The sequence below is a fragment of the Schistocerca cancellata genome, chromosome 5, assembly GCF_023864275.1.
Source record: "Schistocerca cancellata isolate TAMUIC-IGC-003103 chromosome 5, iqSchCanc2.1, whole genome shotgun sequence".
Lineage (NCBI taxonomy): Eukaryota > Metazoa > Arthropoda > Insecta > Orthoptera > Acrididae > Schistocerca > Schistocerca cancellata.
In genome coordinates, this window is record NC_064630.1 from 242,933,380 (window position 1) to 242,948,529 (window position 15,150).

Here is a 15,150-nt window from a genome sequence, read left to right on the forward strand (position 1 = left end):
ACAGGCTCAGATTAGACCTTGCAATTTTTAGTTATAGGAAATGACAAGACGTTACACTTGGGAGATATTTGTTTTGAATAACTTGTATTTACCTTCTCTCTCTCTCTCCTTTTTACAGCCTTTATACCTTCACATCGATTAAGGAACTTTTTCTTCTCTACCGACCAGTACGAGAACAAAATTCAGACTCAACAAAATTTCTTACATCGAATTGTTACATGCTTAACCCTTAACGATCATATAAATAGTTTCGCAGTACAAACAACGCTAAGTTATTCTGTGCACTAGAGAGTCTTTGATACACTGAGCACAAAAATGAAAATAATAAAATTATAATTACATTTTTAATATCATGAATACTTCTGTAAGTCATGAAAATAAGGTTTGACATCGTCGTAATATTAATTTTCATCGTTTTAGCACTACAACTTGCCCTATTAAGAACCATGTCCCGTCTTTTGTAATGTCCAAAATCGCGGTAACTTCGGTATAATTATTACCTTTGAATAAAACTGGCATTTATGTTCGGAACATCGCGTATTAGTTGCAGGTAGTTTCTCTACTAGTTTGTAGCAGCTCTTTCTAGGTATGGTCCAGGTTTTATCGAGCTATGTTACCCGGCAGTCTGATATCAGGCTAAAGCGGTTTCATCGAGCTATGTTACTTGGCAGTCAGATACCACGCTAAAGCTAATTCCGTCCTTAAGTTTTGCTCTCCAGTGTATCTGTGAGTTTCTGTATAAGAGGAGAACAAGAAATCCTAAAAGCACCAGAACACGGCAGTAACTCACACATATCAGGAACATCGCGTGAACATGCCATAATACCCTAAGCAGGCACTTGATAATGGGAATCATTTCTCGAAACGTATTGGGTAAGAATTAAATGTAGGAACACCGTTACTGTCAGCAGCAAATGTTGTTTTGCAAGAAACAAAACGACTATGTTCAAAGTTTTCACCAACTATTTGCCGTGGATAAAGTAAAAAATATCGTAAGTTGTATCATTCAGATTGACTCTGTCTGTGGCAACCTACGCACTTCCCCAATGATGTTACAAATTTTCATTGATTCAAGGGTAAATGTATCAGTTTGGCCATACGCAGTGGCCGAGCGGTTCTATCCGCTTCAGTCCGGAACCGTGCAGGTTCGAATCCTGCCTCGGGCATGGATGTGTGTGATGTCCTTAGGTTAGATAGGTTTTAGTTGTTCTAAGTTCTAGGGGACTGCTGACCTCAGATGTTAAGTCCCATAATGCACATAACCATTTGAACCATTTTTGTATCAATTTGACTTAAGAGACCCTGGTAAGGAAAAGACAGAGTCGGAAGTTATAAGCGAAAATCGTTCTGATATCTCTGACAGGACTGGAATACTCTCTTTCAAATTCCGAAGGTGGCAGGGGTAAAATACAGGGAGCGAAAGGCTATTTACAATTTGTACAGAAACCAGATGGCAGTTATAAGAGACGAGGGGCATGAAAGGGAAGCACTGGTTGGGAAGGGAGTGGGACAGGGTTGTAGCCTATCCCCGATGTTATTCAGTCTGCATATTGAGCAAGCAGTAAAGGAAACAAAAGAAAAATTCGGAGTAGGAATTAAAATCCATGGAGAAAAACTAAAACGTTTGAGGTTCTCCGGTGATATTGTTATTCTGTCAGAGACAGCAAAGTACATGGAAGAGCAGCTGAACGGAATGGACAGTGTCCTGAAAGGAGGATGTAAGATGAACATTCAACAAAAGCAAAACGAGGATAATGGAATGTAGTCGAATTAAATCGGGTGATGCTGAGGGTATTAGTTTAGGAAATGAGGCGCTTAAAGTAGTAAATGAGTTTTGCTATTTGGGGAGCAAAATAACTGATGATGGTTGAAGTAAAGAGGATATAAAATGTAGACTGTCGATGGCAAGGATAGCGTTTCTGAAGAAGAAAAATGTGTTAACATCGAGTATAGATTTTAAGTGTCAGGAAGTCGTTTCTGAAAGTATTTGTGTGGAGTGTAGCCTTGTATGGAAGTGAAACGTGGAGATAAATAGTTTAGACAAGAAGAGAATAGAAGCTTTCGAAATGTGGTACTACAGAAGAATGCTGAAGATTAGATGGATAGATCACATAACTAATGAGGAGGTATTGAATAGAATTGGAGAGAAGAGAAATTGATGGCACAACTCGACTAGAAGAAGGGATCGGTTGGTAGGGCATATTCTGAGGCATCAAGGGATCACCAATTTAGTATTGGAGGGCAGTGTGGAGGGTAAAAATCGTAGAGGGAGACCAAGAGATGAATACACTAAGCAGATTCAGAAGGATGTAGGTTGCAGTAGGTACTGGGAGATGAAGAAGCTTGCACAGGATAGAGTAGTATGAAGAGTAGCATCAAACAAGTCTCTGGACTGAAGACCACAACAACGACAATCTCTCACAGTGGAATACATGTACTGGTACTGTAGCTGCTAAGATTGTAGATTAGACCATTCTCAGAGGCAGTAGTATGGACCAAAACAAGAAGAAAATCTCGTTAAACATGGGCTCTAAAATACATACCTCAGGATCTATGAACGCTTTTTCAGCAGGAGAGGACAATAGCTAAGATGAACAAGTGTTCATAGCTCTTAAGTTATGCAATTTAGAGCCCATGTTTACTAGACCTTTCTTGCTTGTTTTGATCCATACTACCACCTCTGAAAGTTTCCCACGCCACAGTCTTAGCAACAACAGTACCAGTATATGTACTCCATAGTCAGGACTATGGGAACCATTTTCGCTTATGCCTTTTGACTCGGTTGATTCCTGATGGGGGTCCCTTACCAGATATCGATACAGTTACCCTTCTCCATAATCCCTGAAAGTTTGTAAGATTGTTACGGAATTACTGTGTATAATGCGCTCAGCCACTGGCAATTTAGCTGATGAAAGGCCCTTAACGTGCACAAGTTCCTAAGACGAAACCTCGGCGGACACCACTCGGGTCCCCTCCGCTCGCGCCTCCCTGCTTGTAGCTGAGAAGGGGACTCCACTGTGCATGAGGCCCTTCGCTGCTAGGCAGTCGCATTCCAGCCGGCAACGCGTGGGCCTCCCACTGCCTGTGCTTTGGCGCTCCCTCGGCGTGTGTGAATGTGTGTGGCTGTGTGAGTGGATGTGCGGCCGCGACCACGTGACGTCAGCCTTAACGAGATTACGCCGGCAGCCGCGGGACCCTCTGCCGCAGCTCGCCACCAGCCAGCCAGTCAAGATGGCAACGTCGGCGCGAGCGCACCCCCTGCTGCTGCTGGCCGTTCTCCTGCTCTGCACAGCTGCCCAGGTGCGTGCAGTCTCCCTGCCTGTACCCGGGTAGATGTTTCTTTGTTGCCGCCTCATTTTTTTGTGTCTGTACCCAATGTTTCAGCGACTTCCGCTGTGCTCATCGTCAGGAGTTAAGTGTCGTACTAACTGGCCCTGTGGTACTTTCGAGTGTAGTTAGCCGAATTACGTCACAGGGGCGTCATGAAGTCAAGGAACTTTCATATGATACCAGAAATGATATTCTGTGACGGAGGATCGTTAGCAACAATGCTTATCCGTTAGATGCTAGAAAACGTCTTATTTCTTTCTGTGCATTCAGCATCAAGCGCCGATGTCCAGGCACCACAAAGGGAATAAATTCAGACGCTGTCCTGGTAAAAGTTGTTGCTGATTCTGATCTCGGCGGCTTCTTTGATGACAGAATCCCGGTAGGAAGGTGCACGGGATGATAATTTTTCTTCAAACGTAATCATTTGTTTCTTTACGAGGCTGTGCTTGGCAACGGCAAGTTTGTCAAGACCGCGGTATTTAATGTGGCGTCGGTTCCCTATGCAATGCGCTGAAATCTCTCGTGTAGACTAACCGATGTAGCTGCTACCGAATTCGCAAGTAATTTTATAAATTGCAGGAACACCGAGACCAGCGCTAGCTTTTTACTAAGTGCATCATCTCTCTAACTTTGCTGGAGATCGAAAATTGGACTGAATTCCGTGTCTGTTCGGAACGACCCAAGAAAATTAAACAGATGCTGCACCAACTGCCAGCCGCTGTGGCCGAGCGGTTCTAGGCGCTTCAGTCCGGAACCGCGCTGCTGCTACGGTCGCAGGTTCGAATCCTGCCTCGGGCATCTATATCTACATTCATACTCCGCAAGCCACCCAACGGTGTGTGGCGGAGGGCACTTTACGTGCCACTGTCATTACCTCCCTTTCCTGTTCCAGTCGCGTATGGTTCGCGGGAAGAACGACTGCCGGAAAGCCTCCGTGCGCGCTCGAATCTCTCTAATTTTACATTCGTGATCTCCTCGGGAGGTATAAGTAGGGGGAAGCAATATATTCGATACCTCATCCAGAAACGCACCCTCTCGAAACCAGGACAGCAAGCTACACCGCGATGCAGAGCGCCCCTCTTGCAGAGTCTGCCACTTGAGCTTGTTAAACATCTCCGTAACGCTATCATGCTTACCAAATAACCCTGTGACGAAACGCGCCGCTCTTCTTTGGATCTTCTCTACCTCCTCTGTCAACCCGACCTGGTACGGATCCCACACTGATGAGCAATACTCAAGTATAGGTCGAACGAGTGTTTTGTAAGCCACCTCCTTTGTTGATGGACTACATTTTCTAAGGACTCTCCCAATGAATCTCAGCCTGGCACCCCCCTTACCAAAAATTAATTTTATATGATCATTCCACTTCAAATCGTTCCGTATGCATACTCCCAGATATTTTACAGAAGTAAAATGGGTGAGTGTGATGTCCTTAGGTTAGTTAGTTTTAAGTAGTTCTAAGTCTAGGGGAGTGATGACCTCAGATGTTAAGTCCCGTAGTGCTTAGAGCGTTTTGAACCATTTACTGCACCAACTTAAAGACAACCTTAGTAGCCGGCACGTCAGCTCAGCGTGTTCCGTCAGAGGGCTGCCTGCTCTCTGTAATAAGAGTAACAGTAATAAAACTGAGCGAACTATTCAACGATCAACTTGAAGAGGTCAAGTGAGATCCGTTCAAACCAAATGCCGAGAACAATGAAGGAAAAAAGTGACCAGCGCGGCTAACTGCCGTGCAGAGAACCCAGGTTCGATTCCTGGTACTGTATAGAATTTTTCCTTGGTGGGAGGATTGGAACGGGGTGAACTCTGGGGATGGGAAAATTGAAACCGGTCTTTTAATTCTGAAGAACCGTTACTTCATCTACATCTACATCTACACCTACATGATTACTCTGCAATTCACATTTAAGTGCTTGGCAGAGGGTTCATCGAACCACAATCGTACTATCTGTCTACCATTCCATTCCCGAACAGCGCGCGGGAAAAACGAACACCTAAACCTTTCTGTTCGAGCTCTGATTTCTCTTATTTTATTTTGATGATCATTCCTACCTATGTAGGTTGGGCTCAACAAAATATTTTCGCATTCGGAAGAGAAAGTTGGTGACTGAAATTTCGTAAATAGATCTCGCCGCGACGAAAAAAGGCTTTGTTTTAATGACTTCCATCCCAACTCGCATATCATATCTGCCACACTCTCTCCCCTATTACGTGATAATACAAAACGAGCTGCCCTTTTTTGCACCCTTCCGATGTCCTCCGTCAATCCCACCTGGTAAGGATCCCACACCGCGCAGCAATATTCTAACAGAGGACGAACGAGTGTAGTGTAAGCTGTCTCTTTAGTGGACTTGTTGCATCTTCTAAGTGTCCTGCCAATGAAACGCAATCTTTGGCTCGCCTTCCCCACAATATTATCTATGTGGTCTTTCCAACTGAAGTTGTTCGTAATTTTAATACCCAGGTACTTAGTTGAATTGACAACCTTGAGAATTGTACTATTTATCGAGTAATCGAATTCCAACGGATTTCTTTTGGAACTCATGTGGATCACCTCACACATAACCGAGTAACGAACCGAAATATCAATTCGCCATGGCAGCAATGCTAATTTTTTTTTGTTTTAAATAAATCGTTTTTGGTAAAAAGGAATAAATTTTAACCATAAGATTTGCATTGGTTGGAAGTATTGCATTATTATAGAAAATGGGAAAAGCAAACAGTGCTACATTATCAACAATTCCGACAGAAACGAGCAACAAACACATGGCACAAGAATTGGTACAGCATTGCTGAGACAATACTGTCCGTGTTGCAGTGTGTCGTAGCTTAGGGTACGTATGTAACGTGCAGTGCGCGCAACTTGCCCCACCTGGTGTGTACAGTAGTTTCTCGCTGTCTTCGCCGGACATACGTTGTATTACAGAATGCCACCAACCCTAGTCTGGAAATATTTTGCCAAGTGGCTTAGCAATGAAGTATAATGCTTCACTTGCTTTAAAACATTAAAGATTTGTCTGCCATTTCCATGAAATAATAAAAGAGGAAGGAAATTATGCTAACAATAATAAATTAGAACTTAACAATTCATTCATAACACACAATAAGAATAGAAGTAGCTGACCTGCTGCGTGTGACTGCGAAATATACCTTTATCTGCTTGTAGCTCTTGAAAACTGGCAAATTAACACGAGAACAGAGTTCTTCAGCTTCAGTTCTCACTCTTTAGCACTGACTATTCGTGGTGACCAGATACTAGTCTGATCCCCTAATACGGCGTGATTTTCGAGCAGAGTTACAAAAAATTGGAATCAATGGTAGGATACTGGTGATTTTTTTTGTAGTATTCAACCAATTATCACTTTTCGAGAAAAGCGTCGAACAGTGAACGGACGAAGTTTTCTTTTATTTGCCTATTTAATTTCATGTTTTGATTCTATCTTGGAAACTGAGAAAGTCAAAACTTTTCAATCTTTGTTCGATTTCTACGTTACTTCCAGGAAACAACAGGAATAAAAAACCGAAAATCCGATATTTCAGACACCGGTTATTTTGAGCGGTTTTTACGTCCAGGTTAAACAGGCGTGGAAGAAAACAGAAAGTCGGTTGTTTCAGCGATAAGCGCCGCCACTAGGGCACTCAGCCTAGGGAGGTCAACAGAGACTCTACTTGACGGAGTAGTAGCGGTTCCAAGATCAAGAGACCCGACAACGGCCGGGAGTGCGGTGTGCTGAGCACATCCTACGATGCCACTGACACAGAACGACATGGCGGTCGATCGTACCCGATTCGACGGTCTACGACCAGAACGCCGAACTTAAGCTACCATTTTCTTTATTAGCATGTCACCGAAAAATACACGTGAGCTTAAGCTGGATTCTGTGAACTACAAACAAAGCTACAAAAATATAAATTTTGCTTCTTAGTCTCGATTTTAGGAGCAATGTCGACCTAGACTTGGAAATGCTGCACAGAGCGCCCACGGCGCATTAAATATCCCAATTTTTACGAATGTGCTGTTGCCGCACGCAGCCTTATAAACGAATATTTTGTTATGTTTGATGAAACGAAAATCTTAATCCATGCATCTGTCTACTGGGATTCTGTCATCAACGAAGCCGTTGAGATCAGGACCAGCGACAACATCTCTACCTGGACAGTGGCTATACCCTCAGAGGCCCATAGAAACCAGCGCTCGATGCTGAAAGGCTACAGAGAATAAGGTGAACTTCCCACTTCCATTATACAGGGTGTAAATTTTAAGTTGACTAACCAAAAATAAGCTTCACATGAAAAAATATGTAGAATCCAAAGTTGAGTATTTTCGAGGGGGACATCTGCTGATGCTAAAATTTTTTCCGCAGATATTTGGGTCAACATTTGTAAAACTCTAATTCCTCTCTCTCAAAACCCACCCTATGGGGAGGGAGGGTGAGTTTTAGTTTTAGCGAATCAAAATTTACGAAGTAAACAAGTATTTCTTTATTTATCCGTAACCATTTTCCACGCAAAAAATGAGAACATGGATTTTCTTCAATTACAGCATCAACTATCAAGAATCAAAACAAATTCTAAAGTTGCCTCCCGCCCCACCCCCAGAGGCTGGGGTGGCGGGCTAATTTTAGTACCAGCAGATGTCCCCCTCGAAAATACTCAACTTTGGATTCCTCACATTTTTTCATGTGAAGCTTATTTTCCGAGTTATTCTGGTTTGTCAACTTAAAATTTACACCCTGTATAATGGAATCGGTATCCTTACCGATGTTCTTCCATTGCAGACAACACCATAATTTCTGATAGCTTACGCAAATTCAGAGATTTCGTAATTCGGCCAAGTAGATACGAAAGTACAACACGCACTATTAGTACGATAGTTAACTCCTGACGTTGTCGACAGAGAAATCATTGGAAGCTTGAATATACAAACAAATCCGATGCGGCAAGAAAACCGAGAAACATTATACAAAATTGCCGCCGTGTACAACTACGTCACCATGCCCGTGACCCAGTTCTCTGCTTAAAGTAAGTTCTACACCTCTGCAACAATTGCGTTACAACCTGCGCATTCGCAGGACGTCGATGTGGTGCTGGACCAAAATCTAGATTACCGAAAAACGTTTTATTCAGTTACATTGCGAGATTTTGAAGGAAAATACGTTTCTGGTAGATGTATAACCAGCTCTGCGACTGAATCGATAATTTTCTTACAGGCACGATCCAGCACGTTATCCTGGATTGAGATTCATCCACGAATGTTGGTGTGTCCCAGAGGCGTGTGACAGAACCTTTGCTGTTCGTGTTATGCAGCGTGATTCCGTAATGATGATACAAACTTTCAGGGGCTATGAAGAAGGGTAAATGCATCAATTTGATGCAAGGGACCTTGGTCCAAAAACGTTCGAGTCGAAAGTTATAAGCGAAAATATCTCTGACAGTGGACCTCTTCTGCTGCAAGCTCTTTGCTTTGCATGTTTTCGGAGGAGGTAGTATGGACCAAAGCATGGAAAAAAATGTTCAGTGAACATGGGGTCTAATGTGTATAAAGCTAAGATCACTCGTTCATCTTTGCTAGTGTGAAACTCATCTCTTCCACTGAATAACGGTTAATAGCTCTTAAGGAGTGCGTTTCAGGGCCCATGTTAATTAGACAATTTTTTTCTCGTTTTGGTCCGTACTATCCCCTCCAAAAACATGGATAACAGAGAGCCTGCTGATCGCCAGAGGTAGCAGAACGATTTTCCCTTATAACTTTTGAGTCGGTCGTTTCCTGTCCGGCGTCCATTACTTCAAATCGATACACTAACCCATTTCTTTCATTCCTTAAAGTTTGTAACATCACGGAATTACCCTCCATTTACTGACTACTGGTATTAGCTGCAATCTCATACTTTTAGCAGATGATGCAGTTATCTATAGGAAAATTCAAGCCAGTAAAGTTTACAGTGCCAACGGCCTCGCCGCAGTGGTAACACCGGTTCCCGTCAGATCACCGAAGTTAAGCGCTGTCGGGTTGGGCTAGCACTTGGATGGGTGACCAACCGGTCTGCCGAGCGCTGCTGGCAAGCGGGGTGCACTCAGCTCTTGTGAGGCAAACTGAAGAGCTACTTGACTGAGAAGTAGCGGCTCCGGCCTCGGAAACTGACATACGGCCGGGAGAGCGGTGTGCTGACCACATGCCCCTCCATACCCGCATCCAGTGACGTCTATGAGCTAAGGATGACATGGCGGCCGGTCATTACCGTTGGGCCTGCATGGCCTGTTCGGAAGGAGTTGAGTTAAAATTTACAGTAACATCCTGTTAGGCGTCAACAAAGCATCAGTCTGTTGCGAAGACTGACAATTAACTCTTAATGTAGGAATCTGTAATGTTCTGCAGTTCCCTCTGACTTCATTACTAATAAGTCACAGCTACAGGCAGTCATCTCATGCAAGGGGCGTTCAGTAAGTAATGGAACACATTTTTTTTTTCCAAAAGCAGGTTGGTTTTATTGAAGATTCCAATACATCGTGTTATTCCCCATTCTTTTGGGTCAAACCCCTGTATAAACTGTATATGAAGATGGTATCTGTTCTTTCGGACATGTCCTAAAGAACGGATACCATCTTCATATACGTATGTAGTTAAGGCTCACCGGCCATTTGACCATCTTCTTCTATCCGGATGCACAGTGCCCGAACTCTTACAGGAATCGACAGTAAAGCCGCGAGTAATGAGTATAATGGGCAGGGACACTATAAACAGAGTGTGGGACAATGAGTTGCGAATGTGGGTCTCACGGGAGGCGTGTCAGGGATAAGTCCCTGCAGTCGCATTATCCTCTGTGTCCTCGGTGGCTCAGAAGAATAGAGCGTCTCCCCTGCAAGCAGGAGATCCCGGGTTCGAGGCCCGCTCAGGCCACACATTTTCAACTGTCCCTATTGACTTATATCAATGCCTGTATTCAGCTAAGGGTATTGATTTAATTGTAATTTCAAATCCACGTTTTTGAACATAATCTTCATCAATGAGACGGCCTAGCGCCACCTTGCTGGGAAGGCCTGTATGCCCGCTTGGTATCACTGTACTGGTCGACATCGTCTTGCTGCATCAATAACCTCACGCTCATCCATGTACTACTTCCCGCTGAGTGCATCCTTCATGGGGTCAAACAGATGGCAATCGGAAGATGCAACATCTGGATTCTAGGGTGCGTGAGGCAGAACAGTCCAGTAAAGTTTTGTGAGCTCTTTCGGGTGCGCAGACTTGAGCGAGGCCTGGCTTTGCCATGAAGAAGGAGAAGTTTGCATTTCTATGGCGACGAACACATTGAAGTCGTTTCTTGAATTTCCTGAGGGTAGCACTATACACTTCCGAGCTAGTCGTTACACAATGATGGAGGACACTAAAAAGAATAGCTTCTTTAGAGTTGCCATGACTGAGGGTGTCGCTTTGAACTTTTTCTTTGGAGGACAGGTGATGTGGGGCCACTCCAAGTTTCCGGTTCGAAGTGATGACTGCATGTTTCATCGCTTGTGAGGATCGACAAAAAATTGTTACGATCAGCCTCTTAACGTGCAGGCAATTTCGTAGAGATGGTCCTTCAAATGGTTCAAATGGCTCTGAGCACTATGGGACTTAACTTCGGAGGTCATCAGTCCCCTAGAAGTTAGAACTGCTTAAACCTAACTAATCTAAGGATATCACACACATCCATGCCCGAGGCAGGATTCGAACCTGCGACCGTAGCGGTCGCGCGGTTCCAGACTGTAGCGCCTAGAACCGCACGGCCACCACGGCCGGCCACTTCGTCCGACGCTGTTCTAATTTGTTGATCCTTTCGGAATAATAGGAATTGTCCAAGTCTGCAAAATAGCTATTGTTGCTGCAATCACCTCCTCGTTTGAAAAAAATGTTTGTCCCGCCAGCCATTTCTTCAAATTGGGGTAAAATAGTAGTCCGAGAGTGCCAAGCCTGGAGAATAGGGGGGATGTGAAACGAGTTGGAATCCTATTTGCATTAATTTTGCGTCCACAACAGCTGAAGTGAGTGTTGATGCATTGTCATGATGGAAAATGAGTTTTTTGCAGTCTAATCGCCGGCGTTTTTCTTGCAGCTTGATTTTCAAACAGTCCAGTAACGATAAATAATATTCACCTGTAATAGTTTCACCCTTTTTCAGATAGTCGATGAGGATTATTCCTTGCGAATCCCAAGAGACAGTCGCTTTAACCTTTCCAGCCGAAGGAATGGTCTTCGCCTTTTTTGGTGCAGATTCTACCTAGGTAAACCATTGTGTAGATTGTTGTTTGGTCTCAGGGGTATAGTAATGTATCCACGTTTCATCCACAGTGACGAAACGTCGCTTAAAGTTCTGCGGATTCTCCCTGAACAGCTGCAAACCATCCTTGCAACACTTCACACGATACCATTTTTGGTCAAGCGCGAGCAATCGCAGAACCCATTTTGCGGATAGTTTTCTCATGTCCAAATGCTTATGCAAAATATTATGTACCTGTTCATTCGAGGTGCCCACAGCACTAGCAATCTTACGCACCTTAACTCTTCTGTCATCCATCACCATATCATGGATTTTATCAATGCTTTCTGAAGTCGTAACCTCCACAGGGCGTCCAGAAAGTTCAGCATCACTTGTGACCATATGGCCACTCGAAAAGTTTTGAAACCTCTTATAAACTGTTCTCATCGAAGGTGCAGAGTCACCGTAATGTAAAGCTTCTCTTTAGTCTCCTGAGTCGTTTTGCCTTTCATAAAGTAATGTTTAATCACCACACGACATTTCTTTTTTGTGAGGGTGTCAAGGAGCAGTACGTGACTGCCCCGTCTCTCCTGGGCTGGTGATCATATCAGTTGGACCCAAGACAACTGGCAAATCGTGGCATAGTCAGTAAGTCCCGATTTCAGTTGGTAAGAGCTGACGGGAGAGTTCGAATGTGTCGCAGACCCCACGAAGACACAGAGCCAAGTTGTCAACGAAATGGGTCTGAGCACTATGGGACTTAACATCTGAGGTCATCAGTCCCCTAGACTTAGAACTACTTAAACCTAACTAACCTAAGGACACCACACACATCCATGCCCGAGGCAGGATTCGAACCTGCGACCGTAGCAGCAGCGCGGTTCCTGACTGAAGCGCCTAGAACCGCTCGGCCACAACGGCCGGCAGTTGTCAACAAGGCACTGTGCAAGCTGGTGGTGGCTACATGATGGAATGGACTGGGTCCTCTGGCCCAACTGAACCGATCATATACTGGAAATGGTTATGTCCGGCTACATAGACCATTTGCAATCAAACAACGATGAAATTTTTATGGATGACAATGCGCCATATCATGAGGCCACAACTGTTCGCGATTGGTTTTAAAAACACTCTGGAAAGCTCGAGCGAATGATTTGGCCACCCCGATCGTCCGACTTGAATCCCATCAAACACAATCGAGAGGTCAGTTCATGCAAAAAATTCTGCGCCCTGAACACTTTCGTAATTGTGGACGTCTATAGGGGTAGCATGGCTCAGTATGATTGCAGGGGAATTCAGCGACTTGTTGAGTCTATGCCACGTCGAATTGCTGCACTAGGCTGGGCAAAAGAAGGCCCGACCCAATATTGGAAGGTATACCAGGTCTTTTGTCACCTCATTATAAAAGCCGCTCATGTGTGTGTCTTTTAGGGTAACAGAAAAAAGACAACAGAAAAGTGTGTGTGTGTGTGTGTGTGTGTGTGCGTGCGTGCGTGGGAGGGTGGGTGGGTTGGTGGGTCTGTGTTCGACGAATGAAATACAACAGAAGTATACACAGACCGAAATAAGAAGAAACAAGTCGAGTAAACATCTACTCTGCTGTGAGACGCCTCTATTCTGCTGAAACCTCTTTGCTTTCGATATTTTTCGAGGTATTAGTATGGACTAAAACAAGAAAAAAAGTCCGATAAACATGGGCTCTCAAATGTATCCTTAGGAGCTATGAGCTCTTGTTTGTCTTCGTTACATTTCTTCTACTGAACTTCTGCTTACAGCTCTTAAACTATGCGTTTTAAAGCCCATGTTTACTAGACTTACTCGCTTCGAATTATCGTCCTTGTCATATCTCTGAATGTTGAGCATTCCTCCTGGGACAACTTGTGTAGAGGGAGCCGCGCAAGCGTTACATCCCTTGTCTTTCGTTAAGAGTTCCAGACATTGAAACGAGGTTTTAGGAAAATGATAGTGCGCACAGGGGCACGTAATTTTGTTTATAGTTGATTCTCTTCACTCTCGTATCAACGCGACACTGAAGCAAGCATGCCGATGTTTCTGTTTCGAATGTTGTTAAAGCAATTTTTTTCCATGTAAAAAAAGAAAATCATCCATGCTTTGGTATCTTGTGTCATGCAAAAGTATTAATCACGCAAAAAATACGTGTCCCTGTCCGTACTGTCGTTTGCCAAAAACCGCCTTTCGGTGTCTGGAACCGTTCACAAAATGAGAGGGCGATCAATTTCGCTAATTCAGTGAATATATCATCACTTGCGGATATAACAAAGTTAAAACGAAATTCTCTTTAATTAAATGAAGGAACTGAATGATTTCGTGGTGAGTTCAAACTTCTTGTCCCTTAATCCAAACAAAATCCGGCACACATACCCACGTTCACAGAATCGATAGTGGAGTGTTTACTTGCCAATCGGATGCGGTACTGGGAAATCGGTTTACCGAAAACCGGATTTGGGAGGCCTTGTAAACGTACTTAGAGAGGCGTGTAAGCGGTCTTTCTTCCACCGCTCCTTCCGCGAATACAACAAAATGAAACATTAACACGTGGTACAATAAATAGTACGTTCTGCTACGCATTTTACAGCGATCTACAGAGGGTAGATGCAGATGTAGATTCGACGTCAGTTAGAAACGAGGATTCCCGCCTGGTGGTCTCCATGACAGTGGTAAATTTCTAACGCAATCTACAAGTCGTGAACGATGACTGTTTACAACGTATCATATTGGTGTAGGGGTAGTCGAGAAGAACAGTTGTATACAGCACACTTGAGGTCTATCAATGCTGGAAATAATCTCATGGTGGTCTAGACTATTCTCTTGCCCACTCAATCCACCGGATTACAAGTTAGTCGGTCTTAACTGTTTGAAAATCATTCTTGCTTCTTCTCGTTAAAATCGTCCTTGAATATTAAACACACATTCTTCCTGTACTTACAGACTGTAAAATTGGCGTCAGTACAAAAAATGGTTCAAATGGCTCTGAGTACTATGGGACTTAACTTCTGAGGTCATCAGTCTCCTAGAACTTAGAACTACTTAAACCTAACTAACCTAAGGACATCACACACATCCATGCCCGAGGCAGGATTCGAAACTGCGACCGTAGCGGTCGCGCGGTTCCAGACTGTAGCGCCTAGAACCGCTCGGCCACTTCGGCCGGCGACGTCAGTACCAATTATACCAATTTTTTAAAATTTTATGATTGTAAAATTAATAATTATGTTGTTCTGTTTCTCTGCCGTCTCAATTAACAATTAAATTGTTCTGTTTCTCTGGCCGTCTCACTATGACACTGATCTTCTTGTAAGGATTTAGACCGAGATGTATACGTAATTAGCTTTTGCATAACGTTTACATAACTTGGTTTTCTGTCGTTACCCACACGAAAAACTTTAAATTACTAACGTTAACAAAATAAAAAAATATATAAAAATATGACCGACTAAGATGGTGGCATAAGGAGGCAAGAGGAAACTCAGAATCTCATGCCGCGCGCATGCCCCGTAGCATAGTTTGCTTTTGTAGGCCAATTTGAGTTTTTTTCGCGGATTGATTGAACACATGGCATAAG

At 43.7% G+C, this 15,150-nt stretch overlaps 1 protein-coding gene and 1 pseudogene across 1 annotated transcript in view; both read left to right on the plus strand.

The window, feature by feature from the left end:
• Positions 1-3,118: 3,118 nt before the first annotated feature.
• Positions 3,119-15,150, plus strand: part of LOC126187604 (peptidyl-prolyl cis-trans isomerase B) — a 60,805-nt gene continuing 48,773 nt past the window's right edge. The window contains exon 1 of the mRNA XM_049928793.1: positions 3,119-3,300. Within this exon, the coding sequence (XP_049784750.1) occupies positions 3,136-3,300 (165 nt within the window). The 5' untranslated portion in view covers positions 3,119-3,135. The remainder of the gene's footprint in view (positions 3,301-15,150) is intronic.
• LOC126189250 (5S ribosomal RNA) lies at positions 9,275-9,392 on the plus strand (annotated as a pseudogene).